Source organism: Gracilinanus agilis, chromosome 6 (assembly GCF_016433145.1).
Source record: "Gracilinanus agilis isolate LMUSP501 chromosome 6, AgileGrace, whole genome shotgun sequence".
Classification (NCBI taxonomy): Eukaryota; Metazoa; Chordata; class Mammalia; order Didelphimorphia; family Didelphidae; genus Gracilinanus; species Gracilinanus agilis.
In genome coordinates, this window is record NC_058135.1 from 76,334,593 (window position 1) to 76,358,513 (window position 23,921).

At 35.0% G+C, this 23,921-nt stretch overlaps 1 protein-coding gene across 1 annotated transcript in view; it reads left to right on the forward strand.

Annotated features, from left to right (window-relative positions):
• LOC123252280 (calcium/calmodulin-dependent protein kinase type II subunit delta) overlaps positions 1-23,921 on the forward strand; it is a 366,372-nt gene that overhangs the window by 191,958 nt on the left and 150,493 nt on the right. The window contains exon 4 of the mRNA XM_044681659.1: positions 15,740-15,794. Within this exon, the coding sequence (XP_044537594.1) occupies positions 15,740-15,794 (55 nt within the window). The remainder of the gene's footprint in view (positions 1-15,739; positions 15,795-23,921) is intronic.

Genomic DNA, 23,921 nt, shown 5'->3' on the forward strand with positions numbered 1-23,921 from the left:
AGAGAGAGAGACAGAGAGAGAGAGAGAGAGAGAGAGAGAGAGAGAGAGAGAGAGAGAGAGAGATAACATGGATATAGTTCCAGTAAAAGAGATTGAGAAGGGGTAGATTAGATAGCTAAGAGAAGAACTAAGAGACAAAAGTTCCGTGAAAACCTAGGAGGAGAGAGTATCTAGAAAGAGAATGTGGTCATCTATGCCAGTTGCTGGATAGAGGTCAGGAAATTTGAAAACTGAATATTAAGCAATAGCTTTGAATTCCCAGAACCTGTTTATACTTGTCTTATGGTTCTTACCAAATTATGCTTTGTATTTCTAATGTCAGATTCAGGAGAATATTGATGTTTAATACTTAACGGTGTGATTATCTTATCCAACCTGCCTTCTTTAATTGAATTAATTCTTCATTGTTTTTAGCAAGAATAGTAACAACTAAAAGTCTTGCATTAATTTGCCTTAATTAAACCACAACTCATAAAGAGTCAGAACTTAAGCCTCTGTACAGCATTTGTACTGGGGCCAATCAGATGTGTTACATCTCCATTTAAGACCTTGAAAAAATATGTTATCTATAAAGTAAGAAATCCACATTTAAAAAGCTGAAATGGACCATGTATTTAATGTCTAATGATATCTTGTGGAGAGACTGAACACTAACTCCCATTTCATGGATAGAAAACTTTAATCTTTCTAAATAACCTTTAAAGGCAGCTAAAAGATGACTCTCAAATAATTGCCATTGGCGTTTTGTGATCAATATTGCAAATAGTATTGAAACAACTATATTTGAAACAAAAAGTACACAAATATAAAAGTAGTCAATGCATTCAACAAATGTAAATTAATATAAAATATAAAATACTTTTTCAATTACTATACAAATTGAAGTCATAATTCACTTCCTTGGTGATGTTTCTGATCAAATCTTAAATAGTTTTTCTCCCCAAAAATCAATTTTAAAAGTGATTTATACATTTAAAATTAGATATAATTTCTTAAAATTATTTTTCAAATCAGTTCTATCCATTTGGATTATGTACTGGCTCTTACCCAAGTGATATTAAGCAAGAAGCCACTGTAAATCTGCCTAAGTCTATCTGTGCAAAACTATAGAAGAGCAGAATTGCCAGAGCTACATCTCAGATGTCCCTCTGTTAGTGTATAATTAAAGCTTGCACATCTGGACATACTCAGAATGCCAGGCTATTTGTTATGTTATGATGAAGCAAAGGATCCATAGGATATGCATAGGATACTTTATGGACTTTTTGATAGCTTCCATTCCTAGAATAAGAGTGTGAGTCAGTATTTTAGTCACAGTTACTATTGGAACATATTGGCAGCTATTATTTTAAAAATAATTCTTGCCAATCAGAGAATTCCATTGCTTTCTATAGTCTGTGTTCTTCAGTCACTGTTACAATAAGCACTCTATTTAAGCCATGATTGAACATGAAATAAATTTGATGGAAGATGAGACAAAAACAGTGGTTAGAAATAAGAGAAAGGAGGGAAGGATGGAATCAGTTGCTCTTGAAATTAGTATTCTAAACATACAACAGAAATGGGGAAATTTCAAAACTGAAAATTATGTTATAAGATAGATAGAAATGGGTTCATATGAAGGTCAACATAAAAATAAATCAAAAGATTAAATAGGGGAATATTAGCCTTTTTGGCCTCCATTTTGCCTATCACTTGAGTTCCTCCTTACATCAAAAGCATGCTTCATAGAAGGAAATACGGTGAGATTTAAAAATAATAGAGAGGTCTAGCTAGGTGACTCAGTAGATAGAGAACTAGGTCTGGAGGTGGGAGATCCTTGGTTCAAGTCTAGCTTCATGAATTTAACAAGTCACTTAACCCCAATTGCCTAAACTCTTTTTTGCCTTGGAACTGATTTAGATTCTAAGACAGAAGATAAGAGTTTTAAAAATAAAATAGAATAAAATAAAGATAATAGAGAAAACTTACAGAGGGGTGAGAGGGAAGAAGAATCAACATTTATTAAGTGGCTGTTATGTGCCAGGTACTGTGCTAAACTCTTTAAATTTATTTCCTCAGTAGATACTCACAGCCATATTTCTAAAGAAATTTTCTGTACATTTGTTGCTAACAAGTAAAACATTGTATTTTTTCTTCTTTAGTCATTTTTTTCCCCTTTCCAAATAGATGTAGAATCTCCAATAGAATAGTGGGGGAGCTATCCATAAGCCCTGTAAGAGTCCTTATTTATACTTCTATGATACTCCTTCATGTTCATTTATATTATAAAAGGCACTCTAAGGGGCAATTAGATGGTTCAGTGGACAGAGCACTGGGCCTGGAAGCCAGGAAGACCTGAGTTCAATTGTGACCATCTACACTCAAAAGTTGTGTGAGCTTGAGCAAGTCACTAACTTCTGTTTGCCTTATTTAGGTTACAGTTGTGTTTTAATTTGTGAAATCTGCTCCAACCATCTATCACCTATCTCTTATCTATCATTTATCTCTATGTATTTATCTATGTATCTGTCTTTCTATCTAGACCAGACTAGGTATGAGAATGGGGAAAAGTCTGGACTTCTGATTTTTTGTAGAGATTTCCCACTATGGTAAATCCCTCCATAGACATATAAATCAGAAGTTCTTTGTATGCCCCCATGTTTCAGAGAATTGCCTGAAGCAATGAGAGATTATGTGATTTATGCTGGCTTCCATAATCAGAATATGCAAGAGGCTGGATTTGAATTTGAGGATTCTGAGGCTCAGCTTCCTAACTACTACAGCAAGATACCTCTCAGGTAATCCTGATGTTGCAGTAATCCGTATTTATAGCATCATTGAAGAGAAAGAGTGGCCTTTTTTTGTCACCAAGAATTTTATCTAAATGAATGCTTTTCATCTTGTGAAAAGCTAAAGGTAGCTTCTGTGTCATCTTTTCTTTCTCTTCTTTCTTTCTTTCTTTTTTTTTTTTTTTTTAGATATCACACATATTTTTTTTTGAATACTACCTTTCTATTTAGGTCAGAATAGGTATTCTAAATTCTAATTTTCTCCTCTAACAGGAAGTCTCCTTCACTAACTTGGTTCCATCTTTTCCACAAGACTTAGCTTGATTTTTAATTCTCAAAATACCGTTTGCCATTTGAAATAATTTCCCTCTAGAGATGACCATCTAAGTGCCCAAATGCCACATGAAGTCAAGGTTGAGCTATGATTTCTCTCTAGAGTAGTGACATCTGGTTTTTGGAAGTGTCTTTGGACTAACAAAAAGGAAGAGAGGAAAAATTTGGATTTATAATGAGCACAGTCTTGGCATTCAGCTTTAGGGAGAGGCTTGGCAGGTTGTATAGCCTGGCCTGGCTAAAGCCTACTGTAGCCGTGAATTGTAATTAACTACTGATGGGACTATAAAAAGAATCTTATTTACAAGCTACCATATTTGCATTGCAACTGTGAACCAAATCCAAATTTTTCTGTCCTTGTACATAGGGAAGCTAAAAAAAAGAGAAAACTACCTCTTTTTGTAACAGGGATATTGGTAAGCCCTGGCAAACAGCTATTATGGGCACTTAGTACAATCTGTTCTGCATGAATTTCTTTATTGACCTTATGATAACATTGGCAACCTGTCCTTCAATAATAGACTGAATTCTGCTTCAGAGGATTCTGCTACCTCCATATCATTTTTCTCTATTTATTATTTTTCCTTCTAAAAAGAAGTTTCTGTTCTGGAAGAATTTTTTTTAATAATATAACAAGGCCCAAGTCAAGATATAGGACTAGCCTTTAAAATGTAAATTCATTATTTTTCAAGTTGTTTTCAGTCATACCTGACTCTTCATGACCCCATTTGGAGTTTTCTTGGCAAAGGTACTGGAGTGGTTTGCCATTTCTTTCTTCGGCTCATTTTACAGATGAGGAAATGGGGTTAAATGACTTTCCTAAGGTCATACAGCTAGGAATTATCCAAGGCCAGGAATCTTCCTGACTCTGAGTATCCACTGTGACCTCTCTGCCTTTGTAAATGAATTAGCAGTTTAAAAAAATGGATTTGGACTGTCAATCATTGTTACTAGCACTAAATCATTTAGATTTCCTGTCCACAGATTACTACTACTACTACATTAGATATATGATCTCACTGATAAATGTGCATACACTCTAGGGATACAGATTATAACCAGTCCGTTTTTATCCTTCTTGTGGGATTGCTATGCATTCCTTACTAAGTACAGGGAACCTAGCCAATTAGGGTAGCCCTTCCTCAAGGACCTCCCAGAGTTGGATCTCTTCTGCCATATGTTTCACAAAAACCACCACAACCAGGAATCATTCTTGCAATCACAATGAAAGGGATTAGATTAGAATACACTGAAGAATCCTTCTAAATTAAGTTCAGCAAATTTTTATGAAATACTATTTGCCAGGTTCTGTGCTAAATCCTAGGAAGACAAATAAAAGGAAAGAATATTCCTGCCTTCTTAAAGTAAAGTAGCTTACATTCTAATTGGAAGAAGATGCCACATAAAAGTAGAGATGAAGAGAAGAATGGAAAAGTCCAGAGATTCAGGAGATCATACCTTGGAAAGAAGAGAAGTCACAATTGGAATCTTTAGAATTAATTCACCAATCAAAGCCAGAGCCTCAAAGGCAAAAGGATCATCCTTTATGAGAAGGATGTAGAAGTAGATATATCTCCTAGAATGAGAAAAAAATTCAGAAGTTGTAATCCTGTGTTCCCGTGACTTATAATCACAAAGCTGTGTTTGTTTCAATACTTAAGTATGAAGATAAAAGTAAAAAATCTAATTGTTGATTATAAGTAAGTCCTACTCTGTCAAATGTAGACATGAATCTGAGTTCTAGCAGTTTTTGCCAGATAAGATCAAGCTCTGGAAGATTGTGGCAAACTGAAAAGAATTAAAGTAAATGTATGGCTTTAATCATGGAATTTGTGTATTTTATCTGAGAATCAGCCTAAGTTAATGACAGAAAGGTTCATCACTACAGTCTTAAGTCATAACAACTCATAAAGACCATTGACCGATATTTAGAGGAATTGCAATCTGCATATATAGAGGACTGATTCATGTGATAGAAATAATGGATACTTGAAATAAATATTTAAGACTTGGCTGAAACTTGGGAAAGTGAACTTGTATCCTCAAAGCCTCTTTTTGGTGCAGGAAAGTTTTCTCTAGAAGAAATATCTATTATTGAAATCCCTTTGGCAAAGATACTGGTTCCTACATCTTGTGTGATACCTGATAAATCTCTTTTGAATCCTGCATTTTATATTTATGTAAACATTGTTGGTCAGTTAGCCATTTCAATCATGTCTGACTCTTTGTGACCCCATTTGGGGTATTCTTGGCAAAGATCCTGTAGTGGTTTGCCATTTCCTTCTCCAGTCACTTTTACAAATGAGGAAACTGAGGCAAATAGAGTTGAGTGACTTGCTGAAAGGTCAACCAGCTAATGTCTAAAGTCAAATTTTAATTCCTTACTTACAAAGATAAACTTCCTTACTTCATACCTAGCACTCTATCTACTGCTCCAAGCTGCCCATGCAAACATTATACAAATAGATTTATGAGTAAAGATAAGTGAGGTGGCACCAAACCCTCAACTATTTCTTTATGCAGAAAATGGAAGCATTTTTCTTCCATTTAAAGAACGTGTTTATGTTTATAAAAATTGCAGGTTTTAGAAGTGAAAGAAAACTTAAGAGATCATTAAGTCAACTTCTTTATTGTCTAAAGAAGAATAGAAAGTTAATGAAGTTGAGCAACTTGCTTATTACAGGTAGAGCTAAACTTGGTTATCTCAACTCTCCTTCTTTTGTGCAGGTGAGGATGTATCTAATAATGTGACTTGCAAATGTGGGTGTCCTTTAGGTATCTCCCTGAAAGGAAATGAAAGCTTTGTTGGCTCTGGAAGCTGTGTTTTGAAATGCAAATATTTCAGGGCTGGGTAACACATTAAGGTGTCATGAATACATCACTGAACATTAATTTATCAAAGACCTTTATTCCTAGAAAGCTAACTGGTTAGATAAGAGAAAGCAGGACTAGGCTGAGGGTCCAGGATCAGGCTTAGGGAGATATATCAGCTAGGGGATCCTGATGAGCCAAATTGCAGCATAATAGGGTGGAAGAGTATACAGAGGGGAAGGAAGAGGGTCACCCAAACTTATATTCTTGTCTTCCCTATTTTACCTTCTGCTGGCCCTTGGAATTTTACTGATGGTAGACAATGAAGCTGAGCTAACTAGAATGGCTTTCACCAGCTTAAAGGTTCTTATAGATTCCAAACATGAAGCCATAATGAAAAGTGTGGATGAAACTGAAAATAAGTTAGGAACTATATAGTATGCTGTTCCTGCTAACTTTAAGGTTCTATAATGCATTTTATATTTTCAGAGCTATTTGATTTAATATTCTTTCTTAGAGCCAAGTATTTGAAAATGATCCTTTTGACATGTTTGAATGACAAAAGGCACAAATAAATTGTTGTCATAGCTAGACTAGTAATTGGTGCATTCTTTTCAACAGCAGATACTGAAATGGGGAAATTGATTTTTGAGAATTATATTACAACTCTCCCTAAAGCTCAAAATATTTTTTCAGCATAACTAGGGGATGTTTCATCTAATTGTAGATGCCCAAAGACCTTTGGTTTTTTTAGACAGTCATAGCTTCTAGGTAAAGCAATGATATATATTTTGCCGCTACTTAATGAGTTCTCCATAGATTTTGGCTTATTTAGCATAAAAATAAATAGCAAAATGTTTAGGAAACAGCATCCATGTTGCCATTTCTCCTCATTATTATCTATTCTTCCCCTAGTCCCTGTATTCACAATGAGTAGTTTTTAGAACTATAAACAATTATTTTACTTACAATGAGATTTAGAATTCTCTTTTCTCATCTTTTATGAAACACTATGTCTCATAATTATAAGAAAATGGTACATATCACATTTAGGCTAAACACCAATTACTGGTAGTCATTTAGTGAACTAGGTGATATGGATAAAAAAATGAGTACTCTTTGCCCCAAAGTCACCTAGATTTCCCTCTGCTCAAGTCCTCAAAGTGAGCGTTAAGTGATCATTCCCATTCCTAGATAACTTTTATTTTTTATTTTTATTATTTTGTTTTATTGTTTGAGTCTTATTATTTTCAATATGTTTAAGTATTGTTTTATTATTGTTTTAATGTTTTATTGTTGTTGTTGAGTACTTTCAGTCATATCTGACTCTTCATGACCCCATTTTGAGTTTTCTTGGCAAAGATTTTTTATAGATGAGGAAACAGAAAAAATAAGGTTAAGTGGCTTGCCCAGAGTTAAACAGCTAGTTATGGTCTGAGGTCAGATTTGAACTCAGGAAGATGAGTTCCTGATTCCAAGCTCAGCAGCTTCCTATCCACTGTGCCACCTAGCTGCCATCATTATCATTTTTTTTTAATTAGTCCTAAATCATAGGATCAGAGAGCCACACGTAGCATACACCTCCCTGGACATGTAATATGACTCTTCTTTAGAGATGTGAAAACTGAGACCAGGATAGCTATGGGACTCCTCCAGCATCCAACATAACCCAAGGTCACAGGTAGTGTGTGTGTCAGAGACAGGTGAATTTGAATTTGAGGTCCCTGACATTAAAGCCAGTACTAGTCTCATGGTACTCTGCAGCCCTGTTTTATTGGTGGCTTTATGGGAACATTACAGTCATTCATTGTTCCCCTCTTCCCACTCCTCACCAAAAGTCCTCCCTGGAAACAAAGAAAAAAAAATTAAGCAAAAACATTGTGTTTGACAACACAAACCCCCCTCCCCAACTCCCTGTTTTGCTCTGTTCTATCATCTTTTCCCTACTTTTAATGCTCTTATGGGCCCCAGTTTCTACTTCTGTTGGACTGGATGAACTTTGAAACTTTTTGCAGTTCAAAATCTATGATTTTATGGTTTTCTTAAAATCTATGATAAATGAAATCTTTTTTTAAAATATGTGCATACCTTTTGACCATTTATTTATTAGGGCATGCCACAATCTTATGTATGTGGATTCTCTCTATATATATTGGGCATGAAATTTATCTATAGTATTTGATATAAAAGTTTTTTCCCACTCAGAAATTTTCTCTCCTTGTTATATATCATTGATTCTTATGGGATAAAAATTCTTTAATTTTTTTCAGAGTATAGTCTGTTTTGTTTTTTGTAATGACTTCTATCTATTGTTTGGTTAATAATGTCCTTTCTCGGTTGTATTTGTGAAAATTATGACTTTCCATACTTAATTTTTAAATCATTTAGCATTTAAAATATGGCATGTATAAAAAGCCTGATTTGTTACTAAACTACTGTCCATTATTCCTTTCAGTTTTTTTAAATCAAGATCTTTTCCCCAGTAATATATATCTTGAGAGTTACCAATTGAAGTTGGACTATATAATCTCAAGGATTTCTTCAGTCTTTATATTCATACTTATGTAATTCTATTTTATTTTGTTGATCCACATTTTTATTCTGATTAATATAATATTATTGATCACTGCTTAATAGTTTATTCTGATATCCCTTAATTTCTACTTTCTTTATATCATTTCCTTTGGGTTTCTGATTATTCCCTCAGTTGCATTTTGTTTTTATTTGTCCAGTTTCTCAAGTATTCCTTTGTATGTGTGACTCTTATCACCATCACTTTCTTAATTTCAATTCAACATTAGGACATCAGAAGGTACTCTCTTTAATAGAGGAAGTCAATTCAGTCTAAAAACAGAAGTTTAATAGAGGAAGACTTCTTTGCCCTAACACAGTATGAGTAGATAACAAGGATAAAGTAGCACTTAGCCTCTCTGCATGATCCCTCTCTTCCCTCCCCCCCTCCAGAATCTCCATCTGGAAACACATCTGGTCAATAGACCATCAGAGTATCTCTGTATATAGTCCTATGCACCAACTCTAGGCACAAACTCAAACTTGATTGCCTTTTTTATGTTCCTAAATGAGCAGGAAAATGTTTTTAGTGAGACTAGGACTAGTCAGGTTGCAGGAGAAGTTTATTCTGGATCTATCCCTATGTTGGCTAGTGAGGTAAAGAAGGAAGCTGTGTAAGGAAAATTAGGTTTCAGTGCAGCTTTATCTCACAGTATAACTCCTTGGTAGTATATTTGACTTGACACAAATAAATATTACAAATTAGTTTAAAAGGTGTTGTTTTGTTCATATTGGCACAATTCTACCATGAGCAAATGCCCCTCTAATTATTTTTCCCCCTTTAGTCCTAAAGAAAATATCTTATAATTATATTTGTAAAATTCTTGAGCGTATCATGACTCCAAATTATTTTATATATTTTGTGTGTGTGTGTTTTTAAGGATTTCTCTTTTCTCTCTTTTTTTCCCTTGATGAGATTTTTATTTTCTATGTATTATTCTGTTGCTGATATTACATTAATGATTTTGTGCATTTCTTTTGAATGTTACTATTTTGCTGATACTATTAATATGTCAATTAATTTCTTTGCTGTTTTGTGGGAGTCTACAAAAATACTTTTGTTTCTTTGATAATGTTTATACCTTTAATTTATTTCTCTTTTTTATTCCTAAAGTAGAATTTCTAAAACTGTCGAATAATAATGAGACCAGTCTTTGTTGGACCCCCATACTTATTGGGAAAGTCTATTGCAAACAATGTCAACTTTTTATTTTAGATGTATGTTATTCTTATTATTTTAAAATGCCTTGTAAATGAACAAATTATTAAGGTGTAAACGAGTATTGTAAACTATCAAGTTCTTTATCCTCATCTATACATATGGTCAGGTGATATTAGGTGTTTAATCGTGCAAATTGCTTTGCTAATTTTTAACTAGCCTACAACCCCGGTATATATTTAGCCTACATATTATAACTGTTTTTAATACTTGGCTGTAGTATTTTATTTCAGATGTTTGCATCAATATAAATTACTGAGATCAGTCAGTAGTTCTCTTTCTCTACATAGTTTGATTCTTGTTTTACAAAAGTTAAGTTTGTTAAAGCTCTTTCCTTCTCAGTTAATGCAGACTAATTTTTAGTGTAGATGTTAATTGCTATTCCATAGGATTCCATAGAATTTTGAGATAGAAAGATCCATAGAGTTTATTTAGTCCAACCTTTTCTTTCCATGTATAAGGAAATTGAGGCCCAGAGATTTGAAATGATTTGCCAAAAAATCAGACAAAAAGTAAATAGCAGTGCTGGAATTTTAACTTGGGTAATTTCACTCAAAATCTAGTACTCAGTCCACTCTAAAATAGCATTTTTTTCTTGAATCAGGATGCACTTTATTTAGCATTACTTTTTATTATCTCATCATTTTCAGATTATCTTTCCATCTTCTCTTAATATGTTTTACTACAAAACCACTAAACTTATAAGATTTGTTTCAGAGTCGTTACTTTCCAAATGTGCTGTTATTTTATCTATAACAATGACATTTTGACTTTCTAATTATCTGTAAACTATGTTTACAAGTCTCCTTAGAGGTATTTTCCCTCTAAAAGCATTCTTTACCCTAATAGAAATTTCCGTCTTGATGAAAATAAATGATTTTCTTGCTCTACTCGGGATCCCTGGCAGAGCTAAAGCTGATAAGTAATTGCAGCTTGAAGTTATAATAGAGAACAAGACAGAAAAAGAAGTGATGACTTTACGATAATTTTTTGACTAGTAAATTAATATTTTAGAAGCGGAAGAAAAATTAGTTCTTTGGAAAATACTTCTTATTAGTATTTCATATATATTCTAGTAAACTAAAATATTTTTTTCTAAAGCAAACCAATATTAATTTGATTGTGTTTGAACTAGTAATGTGAAAGTGGAAAGTAAAAATATTTTATATCCCTTAAGTTACTCATTTTCTAAAATAAAGATATGTCTAAAAGAGTTGGAAATTAAGGGGATGTTCATCAATTGGGGAATGACTGAAAAAGCTGTGGTATATGGTCATAATGGAATATTGTTGTGCAATAAAAAAAAATGATGAACAGGATGATTTAAAAAATATGGGAAGACTTATATGAAGTGATGCAAACTGAAACGTTGTATACAGTAACAGAAATTTTATATGATGATCAACTGGGTTGGACTAAACTATTATCAACAAAGCAAGGATCCAAGACAATACCAAGTGACTCACAATGAAAGCCACTGTAGGAACTATCAACATCTGATTGTAAATTGAACTATCCATCTTTTACCTTATTTCCTTCATAAGCTTTTTCTTCCATGTGCAATATATATCTTCTTTCATGACAAAGGAATATGAAATATGTATTGCATAACAGCAAAAAAAGTTATTCTTATAGATTTGTCCTATTATAATCAAACAGCAAAAATAATGACTTTCAAAGTTAAATAAATGTTGATTACGTAAATTAAGCGAGAAGAAGTCTAGTTTTGTTTCCCTCTCACAAAGATCCTTCTAATTTAAAAAGTTTATAGAATTTCTTTGGGGTATGAGATATTGATATTTAAGCACTTATAAAAATTTATATGAATTCCATTCTTTTCAATTCAGTGAATATTTGTTAAACATCTACTTTGTGGGACACATTATGCTGAGACAAGTTTCCATCACTGGCTGCTTAGTGACTGGATTATGAATTAGGTAATTTGAATAATAGCATCACTTAACTCCTAAATCAATTTCTTACTCCTGACTTCCTTCTAGTCCCAACTAAAATCCTCCTTTCTACAAAAAAACTTTCACAAACTCCTTTAATGGTAGTGTCTTCCCTCAAAGATTAGCTGCAATTCATCTCACATATAGTTATATATAGTAATATATAGTAATATATCATATATTTATATAATATGTATATAATATCTTACATATAATGTATATACAAAATATAATAGCTTAATAGTGGAAACATTATATCTATATACTTATCTTCATTATCTATATCCATTAAGATATGAAAGTCTTGAAATTAGGGACTGTTTTTGGGCTTTCTCTTTATTCCAGGTGCTTTAGCATGGTGCTTGGCACATAGTAGATGCTTAGTAAATGCTTATTCAGTTGGCTAAAATTGATTGATGATTTGATTGGCATCTGTCAACGATGACACTGGTGTATTTACCACAGCTTATAGCCAAAGTCTGATCAAGTAACCTAGAATATATTATTATTCCAAGTGGAAAGACATTGAAACATGTCTGCTATAATGATTTCTTTTCGACTTCCATATGCCAAATAAAAAGTAGCAGGCTCATTGCTTGTAGTTAGTCACACTTCATATATTCTTTGAATGACATACAACCTTAGAAACATATAAAAAAGTCACTAAGCTAGCTATGGACAAAACAGTTCCCAAATACTTTAACTCTGGAAAGAATCAAGGTAGAAATGAAGAAAGATTTTTTTGTTGTGTTGCTCTTTTCCCCAACACCTCTGCCCAGTTTCTTTGGGAGCATCACTGTGTGCTAAAACTGAAGGGGAGAATTAGACACAGGAATTCACTTAATTTGTCTGTTAATTCGGGCAGCATGATGTAGTACAAAGAACTCTTGAACCAGAAGACTTTGATTCAAGACTCCATTCCAACAGAGCTATGTCGCTGTGGACCTAGATGCCCATTATGAGATCGATATTCAGTATAAATCTCTGACCTTCATTTGGGTTACCATTGTTGGATATAAATCTTAATCTCAGCTGCTCATCTATAAAATGGAGATAACAGTAATTACACTGCCTATCGTAAAGGTTTATAGAGAAAAAACATTTTTTAAATTATAAAATTTTGAATAGTATGATTTTATTATTGTTTTTAGTGAGAATATCAATAATACCTTTAACCAAACCAGACCCAAATTCTGAACCAGAGACAGTGGACTCTGAAACTGAATGAAGCATCTTTCTGTTTGGTCTTGGGCAAGTCATTTAGCTACATGGTAGAAATGTCCCTGAGTTGATTAGAAATATGATTTTCACAAATTACTATTCACTAAAAGACTTTTGGGGCAAAACCTTTGTAAAGAGAATATTTACCCCCAATCAATCTATTTTAGAAAACTGAAATTTATTAGTTTAGGTTTGCTTAAGATAATTGTACATCTGTATCATAGGTCATTTGTTCCTTAACTTAGTGGACAAAACCACCCTTGGATATGACATTTGTTGTTGTTGTTGTTCAGTTGTACCCCACTCAGACTTTTCCTGGAAGAAATATAGGAGGAGTTTGCCTTTCCATTTCTAGCTCATTTTACAGATAAGGAAATTGAGGCAAACAGGGTTAAGTGACTTGCCCAGAGTCATATAGCTAGTAAGTGTCTGAGACCAAATTTGAACTTAGGAAGTTGAGTCTTCCTTCATTTCAGACCTCTGACTCTGTCCATTGAACAGTACCTAGCAGCTCCGTGAAATGACAAAATTCCATCTAAATATCTCTTTGAGGACTGATAAGTATTGAGTTCTATTCCCTTGAGATATCAAAGTCATAAAAAAACCATAAAAACTGACCTACCATCACTTTCATGTGGCAATAATAACCTGCATCTATACACTTTCAAACAACTGTTTAATTATTGCTTTCTGTTAGGAAACTCTGGTACTTGGAAGGAGTTAATGAGCATTTTAGCATTTGATATGGAGATTGCATATTATTAAATTACTTGTGTTCAAAAAATTAGGTCCCCAGTCATAGGAATAAAATAAACACTTTTGAAAGAAAGAGTTTCATCTTTTCTCTGGCGTTCCAGCCACTCTTGGGCTGAAATTCATGTAATTCAGTTTAGGGTCCTGCAACTTGGTGTCTTATACATGCACCTAGTGCTGAGAATCTCTGGGAAATAAAATATCTATATAAGGCATACTTCATGCCCTCTGTATGCTCATCTTCTAGTTAAGAAAAGGATATCTACGTGCAAGTACAATATCATGTACTATATGATGAGTGGTAAAAGAATCATCTGGACTAGTTACAAGGAGACCAGAGGAAGGAAAAAGTCACTGCTGACTATATGATGACCAATAATAATAACTGAAATTGTATGGCCCTTTAAAGCTTGAAAAAGACTTTAGATTCATTATTTCATTTGAGCCCCCTGGCTCAAGTCAGCACACTAAATCTCCCTTATGAAATAATTTAATTCCACTTACATATCTCTTTGATGACTATTAGGTAACTAGCTCTGTTCTGGACATTAACTTGAGAAATCAAAATCATAAAAAAGATAGAAAAAAACCTGGCCTACCATCACTTGGAGATGTCAGTAACTGAACCTATACACTTTCAAACAAAAGGTTAATGAATGTTTTCTTTTAGAAAACATGGAGATCGATAGATCTCTACAAATGCATTAACTCTTATTTCACAAGGTTGTTAGGAAGACCAGATGTGAGAATATTTGAGTATTTAGCACAGTGCACACATATAGAAGGCACTTAACAAATACTTATTTCCTCCCTCCTTTCTTCCCTCCCTCCCTCCCTGTGTAACCCTGAGCAAGTCAATTAATCTCTATCTGTCTCCATTTCCTGCTCTATAAAATGGGAGTAATAATGGTATACTTATCTTATAAAGTTGTTGTGAGAATCCAATGAGATTATATATATATATATATACAGAGAGAGAGAGAGAGAGAGAGAGAGAGAGAGAGAGAGAGAGAGAGAGAGAGAGAGCACAGTTCCAGGTACCTAGTAAGTACTTATTAAATGAATCTTCCTTTCCTCCACCATATACTTTTTTTTGTTTTGTTTTTAAACCCTTAACTTCTGTGTATTGGCTCCAAGGCAGAAGAGTGGTAAGGGCAGGCAATGGGGGTCAAGTGACTTGCCCAGGGTCACACAGCTGGGAAGTGTCCGAGGCCAGATTTTAGCGTAGGGCCTCCCGTCTCTAGGCCCTTAATCCACTTAGCTACCCAGCTTCCCCCTCACCAAATACTTTGTATTCATTTATTAATTTATTAAAATGTTGTGTTGTGCCCAAAAGGATGTAAGCTTCTTGCACATACAGAAGATTTTGCCTTTATATTCCTAGGACCTAAAATATTACCTAGGTGCTAGTTTAATGTTCAATTTAATGAATTGAAATAATGAGATCAGTTGGATCAGTTAGGTCAGACTGTGCAAGACCTTCGAAAACAGGCAGAGGGATGTAGATTTTATGCAGTCAACAATGGCAAGTGTCCATTTTCCAGTAGGGAATAAGAAGAACAAAATGTTTTTGGAATATTAAAATGTGGTAGTATGTAGATAGATTGAAACAGCAAGTGGTTGCTTTATAGAGAAGCCAGTTGGAAAGCTATTATAATGCTCCAGATATGACACGATGAAGGTCTAGATTTGCATAGTCATAGTGGGGATGGTGAAAATAGGGAAAAATTGGGAGTTAGGGATGGAGAATTTCTTTCCTTTTTTAACACAATAAAATATTCTTTATTGGATCTGCATAACTGTTTCGGTAGAGGAGGGAATGATTGAATTATGATTTCCTTTATGCATGAGACTTTAAAACATATACACCATGAACTCTGTTCTAAGAAATGGAAATAAAGGTACACAGCATTTATTAACTGTGAGTCAGTGGGGGGATGGTTGAATAAGGGATGGAGAATTTCAAAGAAAGAATCAAGTTGATAAGAGATCGATTACATGGAGTGAAAGAAAAGAAGGAACAAAGATGATTTAAACATTTCTCCCTTGGGTAATGATGGTCTCATTGACAGATAACATAAACCCCTTTTTCCTTTTCTTCTTGACAGTGAGACTCCATGACAGCATATCTGAAGAAGGATTCCATTACTTAGTCTTTGATTTGTAAGTACCCCTATGTCCATAGCATGTTGGTATGTTTTGTCTGGCTCTGTTTTAAAGGAATCAAGTTTTAAGTTGTAATGAAGTCAATGGAGTTTCTTCCCATTTGAAAGACTTAATTAATCATCATGTTAATGGTTTGAAAATTGTCTTAAATTGGCTTCAAGAATTTATACCTTTTGGTAAGAGGTGATCAAAAATATTTTCCTCTTTTGAAACAAAATTAATTATGAGTCACCCTAACAAGTGACTTTACTTTCTGGGTTAATAATTAGTACTCATTTGAATAAACAGGCATCAGCTGTGCCTTGCATGATACAACAACTAAAGTGTGCTTATTTTCTAAAGGATTTTTCAAAATCCAATAATACTCTGTCCTGATGCTAACATATATGATCTTGGTGGATGAGTTTAGAGCTCAGGACAATAATTGCTGCTGTATGCTTTATGCTAGACTGAGCCCTGATTGGTATTTAAACTATTTTCAACATTCACTATTAATTGGAAGTCATAGTTCACTGTTGAATCTGCTTCCAGTTTTATGAAACATTTTATTGTATGACTTTATCACCAAAGATGACATCCTTCGACACCGCCCCATGCAATCTTCCTATTTGGGATGCATTACTTCTATCTGCATTTGGTGATTTGTGGATGTAAACAGTTCCTTAATATAAAGTGGGGGTGACAGGTGGCACTTAGAGCTATTCGGGGTTAGAGTTTATTTTTGTAGCTAAAAAATACCACATGTGCAGGAGGGCCAGGATCATTTCCCCATTCAGCACTGTGACCAGTGAAGCATAGATATATGAATAAGGCATGTCACACAGAAATCTACTGAGCCGTCCAGCGGCCAGGAGCGAGAGTTTGTCTTTGGTTGTGTAAAGCACATTCAGATCTGGCCAAATAAAAGGCATTATATAATATGGGCTGGCATGATTCCCACACCAGAACGGAAAGTGAAGGGACTTCATGGGATGGAAGTTGCCAAATGCTAACCAGTGCTACAACTGGAAAAATGTTGATTCAGGTTAGTGCATTTACCAAGATCTTTAGTAGGTGAAAACATCTTTAAAGTTAACTCTGTCTGCATTTATAGTTGAGGAAGCCATAGACTTTTAAGAATTTTTCTTTTGAATTGACCATTTAAGAGAAAAAAGTGTCACTTTTCATGTAGATTTATTAAATTTTATGACCAGAAGGCACTTTGAAATCTATTTAGTCCAACCACCTTATTTTACAAGTGAGGAAGAAAAAGAAAGCAGCTCTGCATGAGGCCAGTCACTATTAATTCTAGGGCCAAAACTTGAATTCAGTACTTCCCAACTTGATGTGATCCTTCCTTCTCCAAAGCAAAAATTCCATGAGCATTAGGACAGGGAGCAGACCTATGATTTCACTGATACAGAGAAATCCCAAAGGAGGAAACACATTCAGCCAGTGTAAGTCTATATTTCATCTCTAGTACTCAGAATCTTAGGATTTGCTTACAGCTTGTTATTGTTCAACCATTTCAGTCTTGCCCAACTCTTCATGACCCGATTTGGAGTTTCCTTAGCATAGATAACTAGAATGGTTTGTATTTCCCTTCTCCAGCTCATTTTACAGATGAGGAAACTGAGGCAAAGTGACTTGCCCAGAGTCATATTGTAAGTGTCTGAGGCCAGATTTGAACTCAGGAAGATGAGTCCTCCTGAATTTAGGCTTGGAGATCTATCTACTGGAGCTCCATCAACAGGAGTAACCTGTCCCTTGCTTGGAGCAAGAGTATCAAATAAGGAGAGGAGTAGGACTCCCCTAAATGTGACCCACAATGCTCCAAAGTAAATCAGGAGCCAGATTATAATGTAATTAGGAAATATGCAACAAAATTAGTTAATTAAAAAGGGGATGCACAAATGTGTCCATATGCTGGCTCCGGGAATCCTTACATATATTTTAGTAGCCCCTGTTTCTCTTTGAGTTTGACACTGACTTTTCTATTGACTTGACCATAAAACCAGCATTTGTCCTGAAGCAAGACTGGAACCTCCAGAAATAGAATGAAGGCTGGTTACAAAATGGAATTGGTTTGGTGGGAGAATCGAGCGAAACAATTTGGTTCCATCTCATGAACACTGATTCCTTCATGGGCTTCCATATGTGTTATCCTTCATCTTGCTGTTTTTTCTGCAAATCATTTATGTGAAAATAGATGGTATGAGCCATTGATTGGTTCTTAAATTCATGTGGATACAATTAATTAACATCTCCCAATTCTAGAAAAGGAGAGACCTTATAATAATAACTACATTTATAGAGTTCATTAAAGTTTGCAAAGAATTTTACAAATATTAGCTCTGCTTATCTTCCCACTAGCCCTGGGAACAGCTGCTATTATTATCCTCTTCATATAGATGAGGAAATTAAGGCAGTAAGAGGTTTAGTGAGTTGTCCAGCATCAAAAGTTTATATTTTCAGAAGAAAACACATGATTTATTACTTGTTTATGCAGGTATATGATTTGGGATTTTGGTTATAAAAGATGACTCTATTATAAAAATGAATAATATGGAAATAGGATTTGAGTGATAATATATGTGTATCTCAGTGAAATTGCTTGTCACTTCCCAAGAGGGGGGAGGGAAGAGAGAAGGGAGAAAAGAATCATGGAACAATCATGGAAAAAAATTGAAAATTAAATTAAATTTTTTAAAAAGTTTGTATTTTTCTGAGGCAGGGTTTGAACTTGTCTTCCTGACTCGGGGTTTGGCAGTTTATCCATGGTGCCACCTATCTAGCTGATCCCTATTTTCCTCATCTTTCTAAACTGAAGATGATCACTAAAATTTACTGGTTCTAAGGTCTAATAGAACATACCACCAGAAACAATAGGAAAAATAAACTCTTAAAGGGACTGAGAGAACATAAGAATGAATTCTCAAATAAATTCCTCAAAGTAAATTTACAACAATGATGTGGTACTACAGAAAAAAGGAAGTAAGCCAGGTGTTATAAAAAATACATAGGCCCCCACCCAGTAGACTTAGGTTACATATTACGGGCTACAAAGAAGGGCTTTAATACTACTGCTGAAATGATTCTTCTGAATCTAATGTTATAATAAAGATGAAAGCCCCAGAATTCCTAAAGCAGGAATGTTCCCTGGGCTTGTCTCAGAGATGATGGTTTTGGCATCATTTGACTTATGCGTTCTTTCTGTGGAATTTTGAATTGTATGAACCAAATAAGAAGTATTTTTAAAGGTCCATTAGGTCTCCTCCATCTCTGAAAGGCAAAACAATAATTCTCTACTTTCTGGGTACATATTATAGGTTCTACCCATTGTTATTTCTATTTCTTTGACTGACAAATAACCTGTCTTCAGTTTAAAGCACACAAATGCAACCATTACATTTTTAATTAGTTCTTACCAGTGGAATGAGGGCTCAGTGGCCATAATAGATTTTTTTTTAAATGGCAGCACCTTCACAAGGTAAAAGGGGTGGATGCCCTGGATTTTCTAATCTTTATCTAATCAGGCTATACCCACAGCACAATTCTGAATTCAATTAATTTTATCTCCAGCTCTCTCCCCTTCCTTCCATATGTAACTTTATGGTGCTCTTCCCAAGCATTAAACTAATCTTTTCCTTTATCTTGAACTCCATGTGCCTCGACAAGACCTGCCTTCTGGGGGCAATGGTCCATGTACTACATGTTTTCTCTACTCTTTTTCTTTGAAACAGAATCTCCTTGTCTTCTCTGGTCTGGAAGTATAGTGCCCAGTCATGCTCCTGATTTTAATGCTGATCTGCATGACCTGGGCAGGATCGCCCTTCCTTAAGCATCCTGAAGCTCCTTTGTTCATGAAAGGGAGCCTACCATATTTATACTAGACTCACTAAGGACATGCAGTTGGATACTCCAGCTCAGTCCTCAGAAACATTAATGATGCAAGATCCTCAGCCTCCCTCAGTAGTAGGGACTACAGCCATAGAATACCACTACTGGCATCCTTTTGACTCATCAAAATTTACCTGTCCTTTGTACCATTCTTTCAGTAAGCTCCTCTGAATAATGGATATCAAAAGATCCTTCAGGGTAACATATTTGCATTCTAGCATTTGGAGTCATTAGAGATAATGCCTTAACAAAAATTTTGATGGTGTGAATTTTGGCCATGATACCAGACTAAGTGAAATGTGGTGGCAGGAGGTGGAGGTGGAGAAAAGGAATAGAATTTTTCATGTTTTTCAAATCATGGACTAGAGGCTATTCAGTATTTCACCTATTTCCCATACTGACACTATGGCTCTTTACCTACTGTCTATCTTTTTAGCACTGTGGCAATTTATCAAGTGTGTTACTTTAGCACAGAGTAATACCCAGAAGGAAGAAATCAATCTCACTTAGGCTGGTTTCCAGGACTTAAATCCCTGGGAATCCATTATTCATTTAAGTCTGTCATTGTAGGGCCAACCATAGGAGGTAAAGTTTCCACCTCTTCCTTATCTTGCCACTCTCAGAATATGATGAGAATTTCAGAACTCTCATTAGTCTTTGACCCCACCAGCTAACTCCAACATGTAAATAATTTCTCTTCCCATTTCTTCATAGCTACCATTCTTCCTATTTCTTCTCTTACCTCTCCAAAAGTTTCTTCCTTGACTCTGCATCTTAATCCTGACTTCTTGGGCTTTCAAGATGTTATATGATCCCAGTTCTTCCTTTCAGCCAATCTTTCCTATTTTACCTCTTCTTTTACTTCCACTCCCTAGATGTTCTTCACAGTTGTCTTTGGTCTTATGCACCTCTCTTTCTTGTCTATCACACCCCTTCCCCTTAGCTTAAGATTTGATCTCCATGGGGAAGCCTTACAAATTTAGATTTCTAGTCCTGACTTCATCCACATTTCTAAAAGCCAGTGCTACATGGATATTCTATCATTGCCTCAAACTTAATGTGTCTAAAACAAAATACCAAGAAAGATCCTCTCCTTACTTATATATTTCTATTAATGGCATTGTTACTCATCTTCTCAAATTTTTGTTTGATTTACTTTCTGTACCTTGGTACTTCTGCTTTTTTGCCATTAGATATATCACCTTTTCCAAACCTGGATTGCCTTCCTTCTTGTTGTTGGGTTGTTTCAATCTTGACTGACTCTTTGTGATTTCATTTGGAGATTTTCTGGCAAATATACTAGAGTGCCATTTCCTTCTTCAATCATTTTACAGAAAAGAAAACTGAGACAAACAGGGTTAAATGATTCTCCCAGGTTCACATGTTTAGTAAATGTCTGAGGCCAGATTTGAACTCAGGAAGATGAGGTCTAGCACTCTATCTGCTGCACCACCTAGCCACCCTTTCACAACAACTAAATACTGTCTTCCCCAAACGTGCACTGCTTTACTTTCTGCTTCCTTTTTATAGTTTTTATTGACATGTTTGTTTTTGCAAAACCAGAGCAAACATTTTCAAATTATCCCCACCCAATGAGAGCTCTTTTGAACAAAAACAAAACAATTAAGCAAAACTAACAGTACAATGACCTCATCTGCAAATAAATATGACATTCCACATCTGTAGCATCCCCCAAAATCTTCTTTTTTAAATATTTTTAGTAAATAGAAATTTATTTTCTCTCCTTCCCAAACCTACTCCATCAGGGGGAAAAAGACCATTGTAACAAATATACAATAAAGCAGAATAAATTTCCTCAGGTATGTGTGTATATGTATATATTTATATATGTTTGTATATATAAACACATATGTAGCCATATACTATCCATACATCTATTTATACACACACACCTCCTGAAACATGTGTGTATACATATTTTCTACTATCATATGTGTGTGTATGTCAGGAAGTAGGTAGTATGTTATCATCATTGTTCCTCCAAAATCATGCTTAGCCATTGAATCCAATGTTTTCAGATCTCAAACTATACTACAAATTAGAACAGTTCATTTCTGATTAAAATGTAAAGAGATTTTTGGAACTGTAAAAGAGATGGGGCAACAGGGATGTTAAAATATAACCTAAATGGTTGTGGGTACACACACTGGGTTGAAGGAGAGACAGGACCAGCCAGGACAGGGAGACCAAGAATCAAGAATGACAGTTGGCCCAACTGTCACCCTGCTTACCCTAGGCCAGGGTCTTTGGAACCAGCAGGCAAGGTAAAGGTTTTTAACAGTTTTAATTATGATTAACTAAATAAAGGTGGGATAGGGGATTCTGCACTAAAACCTAAAGGGCAAAACCACAGGGGAAAGGGGAGAACTTGTCTACTCTAATTCTAATTGACCTAGGCCAGGCTGGGCTCAAAGGATCAGTTCTGGAGTCTCTGGGAAGGCTGCTTCAAACCTGGTTCCAGCCAGGTTTGACCAGCACAGCTAAAGGGCCTGAGGGTGGCTTTGGGGGTTCTCACAGTAATCCACAGATGATCACAGGATGCCAAAAGCCAAGGAGGTCCAAGGTACCCAAGTAGAAAGAGTGTGCTTGAGATGCTGTCCACCAGATCCCAAACTCCTCCTCCACTTGGTGCAGCTCTGCAGGTCTTGTCCACTTGCTGAAAGCCACCACCACTCAGGATCCCAGGGAATCAGGATGCAGGGTGTCCTTAATTATGAGATCTCCCAGGGCTAACAACAGTTTGTGCCAACCACTAATGGAGTCTCTCTCAGAGCACAAGCAACTTCCTGCTCCTTCATTCCATCTTGGAATTCTCCAACCCTTCCTGCTAGGTCCATATAAACTATTGCTACATAAATTGCTAAATAAATCTTCCTCACTACAGAACCTATTAGATATATAACATACAAAAAACCCAAAACACATCTAAGCCACCTAGTATTTTAATAATCATAAGACCTTCAGCTACTGAGATAAAAACCCACTACATAATAAAAACACCTGGGAAAATTGGACAGCAGCATGGAAGAAAGTTTATTTAGAACAATACCTCACACCTTATATTAAGATAAATTCAAAGTGGATATCTGGCTTAAATATAAAATTTGGTCACATAATAAACAAACAAGAAATATGTGAAAAATAAACAACAGATCTGTGAATGGAAGAAGGGTTTGTAACCAAACAAAGGATAGAGAGGGTCACAAAAGATAAAGTGGGTAATATTGATTACATAGTTTTAAAGGTTTTTACACAAACAAACCTAATAAAGCTATGACCAAAGGGGGAAAAATAGCTAGGAAACATCTTTATGGCAAATTTCTCTAATAAAAGTTACATTTTCAAGACATGTAAGGAAATGATTCAAATTTATAAGAGCCATTCACCAATTGATAAATGCTTTAAGGTTATAAACAGGTCAAGAGAAGATATTCCATAAGAATTATATACATATAACATATATATGTATATATATTATATATGTAAGAGAGAGGCAAAAGATAAGAATACAAGCTTGACTAGTAACTTCCTTAATATAGAGCACTCAAAGTAAAGAACCTCTCCATCAAAGCAGAGATGCTTCCTGTGTGAGTTGTAATCTTAAGGAGTAGCCTAGAATACTGAGCAATTAAGTGCCTTGTACTGAGTCCCACAGCCAGTATGTTTCAGAGACAGAACCTCTGTTTTCCTTATTTGGAAAACCATTTCCCACTATCCCAAGCTATCTTTAGTGTGATTTCCTTTCCCAGTATTCAACAAATAAGCATTCTTTGTGTGGCTGCAAATATGTAGCTAGCCCTGCTACAGAATATCATTTGTGAAAGCTTGTTTTTTTTTCCCTTCTACCTTGCTTTAAGTATATCTTAAATACAAGTATAAATCAATATAAGATTTTTTAGATATGAGAAAGAAGGCGTAGGGGTCAATACTTATTGATGTTCTTTCCAATCCCTTTTTCCAGAAATAGCAAGATCTGTAATCTTTTCCCACAAGTGTCTTGGACCCTCTCTTCCTTTATCTATATTTTTAATGATCTTCAAATGAGGCATGTCCAGAATGGTCTTCCACAATTTAACCCTGGTTTAGTCCAGCTGTTTTTCTTATATTTAGCTCTAGATCTACCTCATCATAAAGCATATCACTGTGGCCTGTATTATCTCAATATGCTGGCTCCCCTGTCATTGATGGACATATGTATTATAGTAATCCTAACAGATATTTAAT